General features: G+C 61.7%; 1 protein-coding gene across 1 annotated transcript; it reads right to left on the minus strand.

The window, feature by feature from the left end:
• Positions 1 to 119: 119 nt before the first annotated feature.
• On the minus strand, positions 120 to 14,809 carry R3HDM2 (R3H domain containing 2; the record flags this gene model as incomplete). The annotated part of the gene is made up of 22 exons (XM_079547817.1): positions 120 to 289; positions 377 to 521; positions 631 to 800; positions 1,254 to 1,354; positions 1,583 to 1,737; positions 1,989 to 2,224; positions 2,561 to 2,687; positions 3,286 to 3,528; positions 3,964 to 4,053; positions 4,501 to 4,685; positions 5,093 to 5,325; positions 7,059 to 7,112; positions 7,204 to 7,235; positions 8,743 to 8,838; positions 9,342 to 9,450; positions 10,384 to 10,524; positions 10,735 to 10,794; positions 11,352 to 11,430; positions 12,232 to 12,358; positions 13,159 to 13,245; positions 14,446 to 14,487; positions 14,642 to 14,809. The coding sequence occupies 22 exons, from the start codon at positions 14,807 to 14,809 to the stop codon at positions 120 to 122; spliced, it is 2,850 nt and encodes a 949-aa protein (XP_079403943.1).
• Between the last annotated feature and the right edge of the window lie 218 nt (positions 14,810 to 15,027).

The following is a 15,027-nucleotide window of genomic DNA, read 5'->3' on the forward strand; positions in this document are numbered from 1 at the left end:
GGGGGAGGAGGGGCGACGACGTGGCGCTGCGCCGGAACGGGTGCCCCCAGCTGGAAGTGGCAGAGCCTGGGACAAAGCCCAGCTCCAGGAGCTGCCACAGCCAGGGACCAGGCGCCGTTTCATCCCGCGGGGGGAAGCCGGCCGCAGCAGCAGCAGCGCGGGCCGGGCGCCGGGGGGTCGCGCTCTACCTGGTGCGCGCCGTAGTTGGGCTGGTTGTGGAGCAGCGGCGGGGGACAGATGGACAGGTTGTACTGCAGCGGCTGGCCCAGCAGCGAGTAACGCCCGTCACCTGGAGGCCGGGAGGAGAGGTGTGCAGCCGTGCGGACGGACGGCAGGGAAAGAGCAGCCCTGCAGCTCCCAGCCCTTCCCCTTTTACCTTGCGTCGGGCCCACGGGCCGGGGGAACTGCGTGAGGACGGGGAGGGGGCTGAGCCCCGTGCAGACGCTGTTCAGGTTGGTGACGGGCGACGGCGTCGGGGACTGGGTGGGGGACGTGATGGGGCTGCTCAGCTGGGTGCCGGCCTGGGGGACGCGGAGGGTCAGGCGCCCCCGGGGCTCGCGCCCACCCGCCCCTCCTCCCAGCCCAGCCGCTCCCGAAAGCCGGCCGCCCTCCTGCCGCTCCTCCCCATACCTGAGCGCCGCCGTCCGGGTTGTACAGCTCTCCCGGCTTCTGCCCCCGCTGCTCCAGGCTGTAGTACTTACAGTGGCTCCACTGCACCACGGGGGCGTTCTGGGGGGGCTGGGGGCCATTGGGGACGTTCAGCTGCATCACCACCACGCCGGGGCCCGACGGGGAAACCCCTGGGGACAGAGGACGGCAGCGGTGCCCCCAGCTCCGCACGGCGCGGCCGCTCGGCCGTGGAAGAAGCGGCAGCGACCGCAACGGCGCGCTCCTCCCTGCGCCATAATCCTTCCTCCGCCGCCCGCGGGCCGCACGGCTCCCTCCGCTCTCCCGGTTCGCCCCGAGGCGACGATTTGCGCCCGCCTCCCCGCGGCCGACCCGGCGACACGCAGCGCCGCCGCCACCAGAGGGAGCCCGCAGCCCACGGCGGCTCCCAGCGCCGCTCCCGCCCCGCCCGCCGGGCTGCGGGGACGCCGAGCGCAGGGCGGCCCGGAGCGGAGCCGCTTTGCCGCATCCCGGTGACTCGCGGAGCGCTGCGCGATGCGCCGAGGAAACGCGCCGCCCGGCGGCAGCCCCCGATCTCCCCTCCGCCCCGACGCCGATCCGAGCAGCCGCGCCGCGGCGCCTCGCACCTGAATACGGCTGCTGCATCTGCGACGGGCTGCAGGGCGAGGGAGACTGCGGCATCTGGTACTGCTCCGAGCCGGGCGGCTGCAGGAACCCCACCGAAGGGCTGTGAAACAGAACGCGCTCTGCTGAGCTGCTGGCGGGGGGGAGGAGAAGCGGCAGCCGCAGCCCCTGCAGAACGCACAGGGGGGGCGACACCGGGGGAGCCCGGGAGGCTCTGCAGGGCAGCCCGGGGAAGGCAAGCTCCAGAGCAGCCCAGCATCCCCAGCGCGTCCCCCACCCCCAGCGGCTGCGGGACCCGGACGCAGCGCCCTTGACGCAGAGAAGCTCCTACCTGGTGCCGTTCTGCTGGGCGGTTGGGATGACGCTGTAGTAGATGGGCACGCCTCCGGTCTGAAGCCCCCCCTGGACAGACTGGCTGGCCGGCACCAGCACCGGCTGCTGGAAGGGCTGCTGGACCACGCTCTGCGACTCGTTGGCCACGGGAACCTGTGCAGGGAGGAGAGGAGCGGCCCTGTGGAACCAGAGTCGAGGACAGCGGGAGCCGCCCACTGAAGCTTCAAGAGACACCGGGATCAGAGGGCAGCCGGGAACACAGAGCTCAGGGAGCAGCGGCACTCAGCCCTTCCTCAGCAGACCCCCCACAGCTCAAACGCATCCCCAGCACAACCTGCGCCTCCGCCGCCGCCCCACAACAGCGAGGGCTGCGGGGCCGAGGCCACCCCCACCCCGATGCCCACCTGGTACGAAGGCAGAGGAGCGTACTGCACCACCAGGCCTTGCATCTGGCCCCCCATGCCGCTCCTCTGGCTGCTGAGGAGGCTCGGCGGCTGCGGCTGCTGCACCCCCATCACGCTCTGCATTTGGCCCCCCATGCTGCTCCTCTGGCTGTTGAGGAGCCCGGGTGACTGCGGCTGCTGCACTCCCATCACGCCTTGGTACGTTTGCTGCTGGTTGGACATCATGGGCTGTAAACCTGTTGGAGCGAGGATGAAATGGAACGGCTTCCCAGCCGGCCGCAACGGATAAATCGAGGTGTGAGCCTGCTTTGGCCCCTTCAGAAAAGGGATTCCCTCGCGGAAGGTTTAAAAAGGCCCAAAAGAAGCTGCTGGCAGCACGCTGCGAACTCAGGGGAAAGGCAAAAGCCAGCTTTTGAGCCGGGTCACATTTCAACCCTCCTTTGTGCAGCAAGGAGCCAGAGAGCGGCACCTCGGGACGCGGAGGCGCAGCCGTGCCCGGGAGATCCGTGGAAGCCAACAGAGAGAAAGGGAAGGGGAAGGGCCCTGCCGCCTGCTGCCTCCCCTCCCCTTACCGGGCTGCTGGGCTTGCTGGGGGAGCTGCTGCGTGCGCTGAGAGCTGTAGGCCACTGGGTGACTGAGAGATCGGTATTGCTGGCTGGAGTTCGGGTACTGCCCGGGAGGGTAGTAAGAAACCTGAATCTAGCAAAACCAAGACAAGGCGGTGGTAAGAACTCAAGAAGCGGCATCGAGAAATCCGGACCCTCCAGGCTCCTCCAGGACCACTCCTCTCTGCCGCCTGCTGCTGAAGGAAACCCAGCAGGGCTTCGGCTCCGGGCAGAGGAGAGACGCCCAGGGAAGCACGGCGCCCCGCTCCTCCCAGCCTCACCCCCAGCGCTGCAGTGCAAAGAACAGCAGGCGCAGCTCTCACCACCCCCCACCTATGGGTCCCACCCCCATCCCAGCCGTCACGGTGCCCCGCAGGACCCAAATGAGAGCTCAGGGCTGTCAGCCCTCCATCTGGTCACTGCCCCACTTCCACTACGAGCCGGGACTGGCCGAGGGCTCCCCACAGATCGGCCCTGTGACGTGGGAGCAGAAATCGTACCAGGAGACAGACGCGTCTCCTAAGAGCACACGTGTGCCCAGCGCTCCGACTTCTGTCTGTCGCTCCATCACAAATGAGCAGCAGAAAAAGAAGGGCAGCCTCTCCCCAGCAGCAAACCGTCCTCCCCAGCAGCCCCCTGCCCTGCGGATCTGGGTTGAGCTCCTCGTCCCCTCCGGCCTTGCGGCTCCTTACTTGCTGGGGAGGCTGAATGTAGCCCTGGGGCTGCAGCACCTGCTGCGTGGGGACCGTGTGCCCTGAGGCCGAGTAGTTGGAGGTGGGAATGGGCTGCCCGGGGGTCGCCATGATGAATCCCGCCTGCTGAGGGTGCTGGGAGATGAGGGATGGCTGGAACATCGCCGAGGAAGGATCCGGTGCTTCCGTCGAGCCCTGCCGGCTGAGGCTGATCTGCCCAAAGGGGCTGCTGAGTTCGTCAGCCTGCAGTGGGGACAAGCGAGAGGAGTGGAGGAGGACGGCGCGCGGGACGCAGCGAGGGAACGCGGCTCTGCTGAGCGCTCCTTCCCACGGCTCTGCCACAGATCGAGAGCGCCCTGCAGGACGGGGAGCCGGAAGCTCAGCAGGGGACGCGCAGCCCTCCACAGCCTGGCGCGGATCTGCGTCCCGCAGGGCGCCGTGCCACGGGGCGCCGCTCCCGAAAGACAACACGGGCTGAGCGCGGACTGCAGCGCGGCTGTGGCCTCTGAGATCAGCCTCGGGCGCCACGGCCTCCAGCATCCACGGCAGCACAGGGCCTCCCCGAATCCTAAACCCAGTGCGCGGCGCGTGCGACACCCCCGAGCAGCAGAAGCTCATAGACACAAACAGCGCACGAGGACAACAGAGGCAGCACACGAGAGTAAATGGGGTTTATACCATGTTGTACTGCTGGGGTGGAGAGACTGGCAAGAGGACTTGGGGGCAGGAGCTTGGAGAATACTGAACGGGCTGCAGCGCCGGGACCGGCTGAGACCAGCAGAGGAGGGAGCAGAGGACGGGGGTTGGGGTGGGGAAAGGTGAGGAGGAAGGAAGGGTGGGAGGAAGGAGAGAAAGAAGGAACAACAAGGTTAGTCACCGGAGCCCGCCGCAAACACACAGAGGTGGCGCTGCAGGGGGCTGGAAAGCACGGAGAGCAGAGCGGGGCAGCGTCTGCTCCTCGGGAAGGGCACCGCGCGGCCACCTGCGTGTGGCAGCCCACAAAGCAGGCCGTGCCTGGCACGAACGGTGACAAATCTACTAAGGGTGGCAACGGCCCGCACCGCAGATCCATTTCCTCCAGATGACCTCTGTCTCTCCCACTCCCATTCCACCGCCCCCCCATGCATGGCACCGACCCCGGTTCACTCTGCGCCCCCCCGGGAGCCTGGCCCTGCCCGCATCTCCACCGCCTGCCTCTGCCGAGCAGCGGCTCACCTGAGACATCATGTGGCTGCTCATGGCTGGCTGCTGCTGGGCGGCGGGGGGGAGGCCGGGGGGCTGCGGCGGGGGCTGCTGGGGAGGCGGCGGCTGAGGCTGCTGGGACGCGCAGGGAAGGAGGCCGCGGGCGGGCTGCGATGAAGGGGGTTGGCTGCACGCCTCGGGGGCACCGAGAACCAGGCCTTGAATGGAAAAGAGCGTAAAGAAAGCAGACGGGCAGTCAGTCAGTTTATCCCCATCCTGGTACCCAGCAGCCCTGAGCGAAGCTTCCCGGTCCGTGTGAACCGAAGGCACCGAGCGCTGCGCCGCAGCCGGCTGACCCCCAGCTCAGCGATGCAGGCGTAGCTGCTCCCCAAGTGTAACTGCCCCACAGGCGTAGCTGCCCCCCAGCTGTAGCTGCCCCCCAGGTATAACTGCCCCCAGCTGTAGCTGCCCCCTAGGTGTAACTGCACCCAAGCTGAAGCTGCCCCCCAGCTGTAGCTGCTCCCCAAGCGTAGCTGCCCTCCAGGTGTAGCTGCCCCCCAGCTGTAGCTGCCCCCCAGGCGTAGCTGCCCCCCAGCAGTAGGCGGGCAGGGACACAGCTGGGTACCTGCCCGAGGCGCCCTGCTGGCAGCGCCGCCTTTGCTGCTCCCGATGCTGTCGCCCCGCGTCAGGATGGAGATGCCGCTGAAGCTGCTGGCTTTGGTGACGGGCGGCCGCAGGCTGCGGATGGAGCCGTCTGAGTCCGTGCTGCTCCACGGCCGAGGCTCCAGCGACTTCATCTCGCTCTCCGTGCTGCTCTGGCGGCTGCCCGAGGCCCGGTTCAAAGCGTCCCGGTTGCCCCTGCGCAAAGAGGGCTGAGTGGGACAACACCTCCAGGGCGAGGAGCGGGAGCAGGACCCGCGTGTGCTGCACCCAGCCGTCGCTCCGGGTGATGCCGGCTCCGTGGCGCAGCCCGTGGCAGCGGGACAGTAATCAGAGACGGGGAACCAACAGCCCGGGTCACTGCTTCCTTGCCAAGACCCACAGCTGCCGCCTCCGTGCTGGTTCCCGGCCCTTTCCTCTGGCCTGGAAAAGGCTCAGAGCACAACCCCTTGCTAAAGCCTTCCTGTCCCACAGCACTGAGCTTCACGGAGGCGACAAGGTGACCAACGCCCTGCAAAACTGCTTTCTGCCCAGCTGAGTGCCACGACATCACCGTGCTCCCAGTCATCGCCCTCCTCAATCTCCAGCCAGGTCTGCCTGGAACGAGATTCCGGAGCGCTGGCAAAGCTCCCCAAGCAGTAAACCTGGCTCACCAGCCCAGCTAAGGAACATCACTGGTTTCTAACAGGTTCCTGGGCCCTTTGAGGAGGAGGTGATGAAGGCAACAACGGAAGAGATGCCATGCTGGAGGCTGGGCGTGGCCGCTGCTCCAAGCAGCCGTGGAGAGAAGACAGGCTGAGAAGGGACTTCCAGGCTGATGTCCAGGGCTGCTGGGAGCACAGGAGCCAAAGAGAGCAGCTCTCCTGGCCGAGCAACCAGCGCAGCGGCTGCATCTCCTAACAGCTGAAGGGAGCCACTGCGCAGCCCCGCAAACCGCAGGGGTGTCAGAGGTGTCGCTGCTGATCTGTCGGGCTCTCCCCAGCCTAAACCTGAGAGCTGGGGGCACCGTTTGGGCCACGCTGTGCCTTCTGTCCAGCTCAGCTGCAGACTCTGCTTCCCTCAGAACTCGGAATCTCTCCAGCTGATTGCTGTAACGACGGCTCTGCTCCCTCTCGTGCCCCTCCTGAACCCCATCACAGCCTGCTCCTGTGTGCCAGCAGAGCTCTGCAACCAGATCGGTGCTGACAGAAGACTGGTGAGCAATGAAGGCAGCTGTGTTTGCTCCGAGGGCTGGGCTCTGCCGTGAGCTCAGGAGCTCATCAGCTCCAAGCACAACCCCTGAGGAGCCCCAGTCCTCTGCACAGCTCAGTCTGCCTCTGCCCGCGGCTCAAAGCGACCCTGGGAGAGGGACGGCCTCCCTGTCCCCACGCTGGGAAGCACGAAGGAAGGAGGTTAAGAAGCTCTTCAGGGCACAACAGCCAGAAAAGCTCTCAGCACAGCGCTGGCTGCAGGTGCTGGGTGACTTGTGCTGTATCTCCACAGCAGGACTGAAGCCCACAGGAGCGCCAGAGGCGTAGCTCCACTCAGCACCCCTGTGTCTGTGCTGAGGACGCCTGATTTCCCACCACAGCTTCCTTCCAAGTGCAGGCAGAGCCGTGGCTGAGAAGCAAAGCTGTTCCTGCACAAACTTAAACCAGGGACGACTCCAGCGCTCCTGGATGCTGACCCTGCCACCGTCAGAGCAGAGGTTCTCCCACCCTTCCGGGACACAAAGAGCAAAACGGTTGGAAAACTGCCCAAATCCTCTGGCTTTCCCTCTCCTTTCTGCCATTCCTGCTGCCCATCATCGCGCTTTCATTGATGAAGGGGCCAAAAAAAGGACTCAGAAATCGATGCTGTGAAAAACACGACCTCAGGAACTTCACAAAGCAGCCACGCATGGGGCAAAGCTCCTCAGCAGGACAACGAATAAAATAAATCGCAGAGAATGCCTAAAAATCTGCCTCCATTTCTGAGAGCCAGAAGAAAAGCCTTCTTTGGAGATTCTGCCAGTTAACATCAGAGGAAAAGCATCATTACAGAGTCATGCAGTGCTCTGCAGAGAGGTGCAGGAAGCGTGTGCCGCATGGTACTGACCTGCTGTCGGTGAGAAATCCGTTCTGGCCAGTCTGGAAACGTGGGAAAGACAGGAGACGGGAAGGAAAGAAAAGGGAGACTTAATAACTTCGAAAGCAACAAACCCCAGGCTACTTCAAAGCAAAGAGGAGCAAAGCACTAACAGTATGGGATTCAGCCGGTGTTGTGCATGAGTCGAATGGTCACTCGGGAGCTCCTGCCGAGCCTCTCGTGCTCCTGCCCCACTTGGCTCTGCATCCAACCCCCAGGAGCTTTGCCAGCACCCGTGATGCCGAGATCTGCCCTGGCTCTTCAAATCTCAGCCCTAAGCTCTCTGTCTCGGTGCCCTGAAGCAGCATCGAGGCCGCTTGCTTAGCGGCACAACCGAGACCGGACGCGGAAGGGTCCTCGCTCGGGAAACGCAGGCAGCCATCGGAGCCACCAGAAAAGGGAGAGGGGCTCCAGCTCTGCCCAGCGCTCCGTGGCAGCCAGCCCTGCCCTGCAGGCCGGCTGCTGAGCGCTGGCTTCGGCCGCGAGCAGAGAGCAGGGCGACACGCGGCCACGCAGCACTGCGCTGCTGGGACCCACCGCCCTCAGCAGGGCTGCAGGCAGAGCTGGGCGGCCTGGGCCTGCGTGCGGGGCAGCTCTGAGACACCGACGCCTCAGGAGCCACCTGAGGCCCTGCTGCCTTGACGGCACGCAGTGCGGCGGCTGCCTGAACGCGCTGGGATGGAAGGAAGCATCGTTCCCCAGCTACTCAAAGGCTGCAGGCGAGGAGCTGGACTTTGAATCTGACCCGCAGCACAGAACCGTCCCACATCCACCGCCTGCCTCTGGGCACACGCGGAGCTGCCTCCAGCGGGCAGACAGCACTCAACAAGCAGAGCACAGCAGCCTCGCCGGGCCAGACGTGAGCGTGGAGCGTAGCCCTGGCTTACAGGAGTTCCACACAGGGAGCAGAGATTTCAAGCAAACAACAACCAAGCTGGACGCTTTGTGAGAAAGAAAATCAACCCACATCCATCCCATAAAGGAGCGGAGCCCTGCCTGACACCCGAGGGCTCCTGGGCAGCCTGATCTAGGGGCCGGCAACCCTGCCCGGGGCAGCGGCTTGGAACGAGGTGATCTTTAAGGTCCCCTCCAACCCAAGCCGCTCTGTGATTGAGGGCTAGCACTGCTTGCTCAGGAGGCCAAAGCTGCAGAAATGGAGAGAAACTGGGAGAGAAGGGCACGGTTCCTGTCAGCTTCATTAATTGACTCATTCCAGACATGCCACTGCATAAGCTGATAGTATTGCTGGACAGCAAGGAGCAAACCTGCCTCCTCTGTCAGTCCCCACACTTCTACTGCCATGTGAATTTAAGGGAGGGAACGTGTGGCTCCTCTATCTCCATGTCACAGGCATCTTTGTTAGGAGCTGGAATTCACTGGTAGATACCAGGAACACTAGGAAATTTGTAGAAAAGGCAAGAGTGAGATCTGACCTTTCAGAATATGCAAGGACACCTCCTGCCCCAAAGTTCCAGGAAGAAACCTGGCATGTCAGGGAGCTAAGCTTACCTCTCGTGCAAATATCCGCTCCCTGGCCCGCTGGTATTCCTCCTCTCGCTCTTCTATAGATTTGCTCCTCCTCCCATCCTGCAAGGGGAGTCTGATCTGAAGGGACAAACACAGCTCAGCGGGTCAGTGGTTGCCAGCGGGGGCAGAGGGCACAGCGAGCTGCTGGCATGTCTGCACCGCGCGGAGCGTGCGCACGACGCAGGGCTGCTGCCCTACGACTGGGCTTCGGGGCGCTCGCGTTCTAGGGACGCTGCGGGGAGATCGGCTAAACTGCTCTGCCTGCGGAGAGGACGGGACGGAACATCTCCAGGCCGTCAGGAAGACAAGCTGCTCTCGGGGGCCGAAAGCTAAGAGCCGCTCTCTGCACACAGGCGCCCACGGCAAACTCCTCCTGCTCGCTCTCACCCTCCGAGAACCAGCGTGGAGAAACCAGAACCTGACACTGATTGCAACGAGCTCAACCTGAGCGCCTGAGTGCGGAAACATGGATGGAAGCAGGGGAAATGGCGTGGCGATGCTAGGATGGCTGCTACGAAAGCAAAGAGCGCGAGGGCCTGGGTGAGGAGAGGGATCCCGGTGCCCCATCTGCCGTCCCTTACCTGATTATCGTCCCGGTCCATGCTGGTGTCGTCGCGTTTTAGGATAAACCGCTGGGGAAACTCGGCGTTCTTCTCATCTTTGATGTGCTCAGAGAACCTCTGCTCGGGACTGCGGGAGGAATCGGCTCTTGTTAGGGGGTAACAGCGCGTGTGGAGCCATAAAACCGTGTGCAGGGAGCGGGACACAAAGGTTTGCTGTGCTGAATGTTCCCCTCTGCCAGCAGCGAAAGAAGCCAACCCTTCTCTGAGAGCTAAAGACGGCTGCAAAGGGCTTGCAGGTGTATAAATGTGGGGCTGGAAGCGAAGGATTCTATCTGACCCTCCAAAGAGGGAACGTCCCTTCGTACAGAGGCATTAAATGTGGTGCAAAATCCATCCCTGAAATCCATCCCCAGGGCTTGAGGTCTGGGAGGAAGGGAAGGGGAGGGGGAAGGGATAGGGGAGGGGAAGGGGAAAGGGAAGGAGAAGGGGAGGGGGAGAGGGAAGGGAAAGGGGAAGGGGAAGGGGAAGGGGAAGGGGAAGGGGAAGGGAAAGGGAAAGGGAAAGGGAAAGGGAAAGGGAAAGGGAAAGGGAAAGGGAAAGGGAAAGGGAAAGGGAAAGGGAAAGGGAAAGGGAAAGGGAAAGGGGAGGGGGAGGGGGAAGGGGAAGGGGAGGGGGAGGGGGAAGGGGAGAGGAGAGGAGAGGAGAGGAGAGGAGAGGAGAGGAGAGGAGAGGAGAGGAGAGGAGAGGAGAGGAGAGGAGAGGAGAGGAGAGGAGAGGAGAGGAGAGGAGAGGAGAGGAGAGGAGAGGAGAGGAGAGGAGAGGAGAGGAGAGGAGAGGAGAAGAGAGGAGAGGAGGGGAGGGGAGGGGAGGGGAGGGGAGGGGAGGGGAGGGGAGGGGAGGGGAGGGGAGGGGAGGGGAGGGGAGGGGAGGGGAGGGGAGGGGAGGGGAGGGGAGGGGAGGGGAGGGGAGGGGAGGGGAGGGGAGGGGAGGGGAGGGGAGGGGAGGGGAGGGGAGGGGAGGGGAGGGGAGGGGAGGGGCGTCCTCTCTCCATCCCCCTTACATTCGTGTGTTACTGGTCTTGTTGATAATGACTGCCTTCCCAGTTTGGTCAACATTATGGTCCATGCCAAAGTAGGCGGCCACGCGGTGCAGCAGCATCCTGTGGTACGAGGTCATCTGAGGGAACTTCTTAAACTGATTGCTGAAAGCAAGGAGGAAAGGATCGGAGCTGAGGAGGCTTTGAAACAGGCAATAATCAGACACCGAAATAGAGAGGGAAAGGGGGGAGCCCTGACACCTCGACCAGCTCCAGATGAGAGCAGAGCCGGGGCAGGACTCAGCGCAACGGCCTCAGGCTGTGCCAGGAACACTTGGATTGGAGATGAGGAGGGATTTCTGAACGACCACTTACTTGCTATCACTAATAAATTCCAGAATCTCCTGTTCTAACTTTAGCAGCATCATTCTATCCCTGCCAAAAAAAAAGGGGGAAATCACCTTGAAAGAGAGCAAAGCACAGATCCTCGCTGCCCGCCTCCCTGCAGCAGCGCAACTCGCAGGCAGCCCCAACTCCACACGTCTTCCACAGCAACGAACTACAAAGCTCCTCACTTCCTTCCCAATTTCAATGCTAACAGCGCTCGGCTTTCGGTCGTACCGAATCTCAGCTCCACTGCAGCGACCCCAGCTTTGCTGCCAGCCAGCGCTCGGTTTGGTTACATTTATTACTGACACAGCAGCAGCTCCTTTGGAGGTGATGTTTGATGACCATTTCCCCAGCGGGCTTTAAGGTGGTCAGGATTACCTCCTGCTTGCCTTCAAACAAAGCCTTCCTCCTCTCTCTGCCCCTGCTCAGCACAGGGCAGGTGCTGATTGCCACATAAAGCTGCAGGCACCGAGCTCTCGCTTCCCTGCCCTCCCAGGCCACACGGCCGCACACAACCAGCACAGCTCAACCGACGCAGCATCACCCGCCGCTCCCCCCTTCACCCCATCACCAGGATTTCCTTTTACCAACCCCTGACCTACCTCGGGTTTTTTTTCAGTGTATTTACTAAAAACTCATGCAAATCTATGCCGGTGGAGTCCGTGTATTCCTGGCTGGAATCTGAAACAACAGCAGTACAAGAGATGAACCAAACGCTGCAGCGCAACGGGTTGGAGGAGGCATCTCTCAGCAGGGACTGCATGCATGAGAGCCGCGCTCCCACAGCGCTGCACGAGGCCCCGTGAGGAGTCCAAGAAAGGAAACCTCGTCCCTAAAAGCTGTTCAGAGGACGCTCAGGACAGCCCACGCTGCTGCAAAAGGCCCTGCAAGTGCAGCGCGCCGTGCTCTGCCATAAATAAGCCACTGCTGCTCCTTTCATCCTGCAGGCTATCTGAACACAGAGCCCAGCGGCTCTGCTCTTCCCCTTCCCTGGCACCCTTTGAATCTTAGGGGTGACTGCAGGGAAAAGGAAACCAGCAAACCAGCGCTTGAAATCAAAGCTGCATCGGTGCAGCTGCTCTCTCTTAAAATGGGATTTTAAGGTGCAATTTGCTCACCAGATTGAACGTGCATCTTTTAGCCGTTCCTGCGCCCCAAAACCAAACAGCAGGGTGACAGGGCAGAAATCCAGCTCACCTTGCAACCCTTTGCTTTGGCACCTGTGGCAGGCGTTTTGAAAAGCAAAACTGCACTGAAACCACGAGTCTACAGAGCGGGTCCTGGCTTCGCACCCCAAACACACTGAGAGCCTGCAGGGCTGCAGGGCACGGGGCAAACACACAGAGCCTCCCCCCTATGAAGGATGCTATGGAGGTGATGCGTTCCTGCCACCATCAGAGAGGGGACCCCTCTGCCACCACTGCCCCCAGAACCCTGCAGCCAGGGCAGATAAGACCTGCTCCGTTCACAAGAGCACCTGACCTCGAGACAGCATCTTCCTTGGTGCCTTGTCCTTATTCTTCTCTTTTTCTTCTTTCTCAGCCCCATCTCTCGTGGACTTTTCCTCTTCCTTGTCAGAGGGGCAGCTCACACGCAGCTGAATGATGTCCTGCAACAAAACCAAGCACGGCGCTCTGAGTCGCCCGCACTCGGTGCTGCTGGGGGTGGAGCTGCTGCGTGGGATGCACGCGGTTCAGGCTCTGCTCTGCCCCCGCTCTCCTTCCATGAGAAGATCTGATGGGACTCAACAGCGTTTGCCACTGCTGGACACCTGCCTCGTCCAGGATCTAAGCTACGTGCTTCCCTGTTGGGGGCTGATAAAATTCTGTTACACTGTGGACTGAGGAGCTCTTGCACCACTACAGCACGACTCCAGTCTGGAAAGAGAAAGGGCGCGAGGGCTGCAAAAAGCCTGTGAGGTGTGATGAGTGGCTTTCGTGCTGCACAGAGCTCCCTGGGGCCTCCTGTCTGCCCCTCTCCTGAGCTGCAGCTGCCCAGCAAGGCTGCAAGCTTGCCCTGCTCCACAGGAAGAAACTGAAGGCCAGAAGGCTTGTCAAAGCTGACATCGAATAACCTGCTGCTAAAGTCCAAGCCAAAACCAACTGACAAAGCACCAGCCTTCGCGCCAGCTGATCCTTCAGCTTCTTTCTGCCTCTATCAGGAGCCCCTGACGCAGCAGCACGGCTTAAGCAGGCGCCCGGTGAGTTGCCGCAGACAATTCCTGGTGAGAAGGAAGGGCTGTGACTGCACACACAAGCGGTGACGCCAGGGCCGACGCTTCCTTCAAAAGCAGCCCCACGTGGGACCCCTTTGGCTCTCGGAGGTGCGAGCCCAGTGAAAGACAAACTCTAGAAAGAAGGGGATCCTCTGGGCTCCCACACGGCACAACTCGTCCGGTTCTGGGCCTACCTGGGACTCCAGCAGCCCATCTACAAAGGGGCTGGACGATTCTTCACACACAGCCAAGCTCCTGACCAGCTTAAGCTTTGAATTAGACTGGAAAAGTAAAAGAAAGAGCAAAGTTAAGACACCTCAGCCAGGAAGCACGCGCTCGGCTTCATGCTGTCGCACTACCGAGCCGTTCATGCAATCAGCATCAATCAAACTGCTGGAAAGGAGGACGACAGCGCCAGCACCTCGCAGCACACAGGGCATGCAGACATTTGGAGCCCTGGAGCGACGCAGCTCCTTCCTGCAGCCCTCGATTCAACTTGGAGCCGACCAACGTTGAAGTGCGGAAGCTCCCTGCCTCAATTCACTCCTCCTTTGGCCCCTTCAGCCACGGCAGCCCCAGCCCTCCCCTCCTCACCTAAGAGTCAAAACTACCCCCAAAGGACAGAGCGATTTTATCTGAGATACGAGGTGAGAATCGTTGCTGTTCTTCATTGTCGTCCAGCTGATGCCCACGCTGACCTGACGGCTTTGGTGATTTTGGGGAACGCAGCAGCGCTCAGTGTAAAATTAAAGCTGTGCTTTCAGGGCTGCTGGCGAGTCACAGAATCACAGAATCACAGAATCACCCGGGTTGGAAGGGACCTCAAGGATCATGTAGTTCCAACCCCCCTGCCTGGCAGGGCCACCAAACATCCACATTTAGATCAGGTTGCCCAGGACCCCGTCCAACCTGGCCTTGAGCTCGTCCAAGGACGGGGCATCCACAACCTCCCTGGGCAGCCCGTTCCAGGGCCCAACCGCTCTCCTCGTAAAGAACTTCCCCCTAACATCCAACTGAAATCTTCCCTCCTTCAACTTGGATGCATTTCCCCTAGTCCTGCTATTGTCAGCCCTTTTGAAGAGGTGTAGGTTCCCTTCAGGTATTGATAGGCTGCCATGAGGTCGCCCCGCAGCCTTCTCTTCTCCAGGCTGAACAAGCCCAACTCCCTCAGCCTGTCCTCATAGGGGAGCTGCTCCAGCCCCCTCATCATCTCAGTCGCCCTCCTCTGGACCCTTCCCAAAATCTCCATGTCTTTCTTGTCCTGAGGGCTCCACACCTGGACACAGGACTCCAGATGGGGCCTCACAAGAGCCGAGTAGAGAGGGACGATCACCTCCCTGTCCCTGCTGACCACCCCTCTCCTGATGGAGCCGACTCACTTGGGTGACAAATGGGAAACAGAAACCGGTCCCATGAGAACCCAGGTGGGATCGGCCATAGGAACAGCCTGAAGAAGAGAGGGATGCTGGAACATCTCCTACCTTGGCTCTTTTTCTGGCGTGCCCGTGGCCTGATGTCCGCCTCTGTAGGAAAAAAGGAAAGAGAAGGCAAAAAGCCTGATGTGCGGCTGTGCAGCATCGGTGCCGCTCGGCGCTGGGAAGCAGATCTCCAGAGGACTGCGCTTCTCAGGCAGAACGAGGAGCTCCGTGCGCCCCGCCGCCACCCCTCCGCGCTCACCTGCGCCTCCTGACGCACGCTGACCTCCTCCCCCCCGTCCTTCTCAGCCTCCTCCTTGCTGGGTGACCTGGATACGTGTTTGGTTTTGCTCACGGATTCCTCAACCACCTTTTTTTCTGACTCCTTCATTATTTCCAGGGACTCCTGCGCCGTGTTGCTGTTGGACATCTTCAGAGCCCTGCGACGCAGCGACGGGCACCTGCCAAAAAGGGGCAGAAGGCTCAGGAAGGAGAGTTTCCAAGTGGAGCTTTAACTCTTGCACACCTCGGCTGTCAGTTCTTGCTGCTCCTTTTATGCACAACAACCCCTGCGCCCCAACCCCACCATCAGCCCCAAGTTCAGGATTCTCACCGGGACCCTGAAGTCTTGGGCACAGCTGAACAAAG

The sequence above is a fragment of the Tetrao urogallus genome (assembly GCF_951394365.1).
Source record: "Tetrao urogallus genome assembly, chromosome: 31".
Lineage (NCBI taxonomy): Eukaryota > Metazoa > Chordata > Aves > Galliformes > Phasianidae > Tetrao > Tetrao urogallus.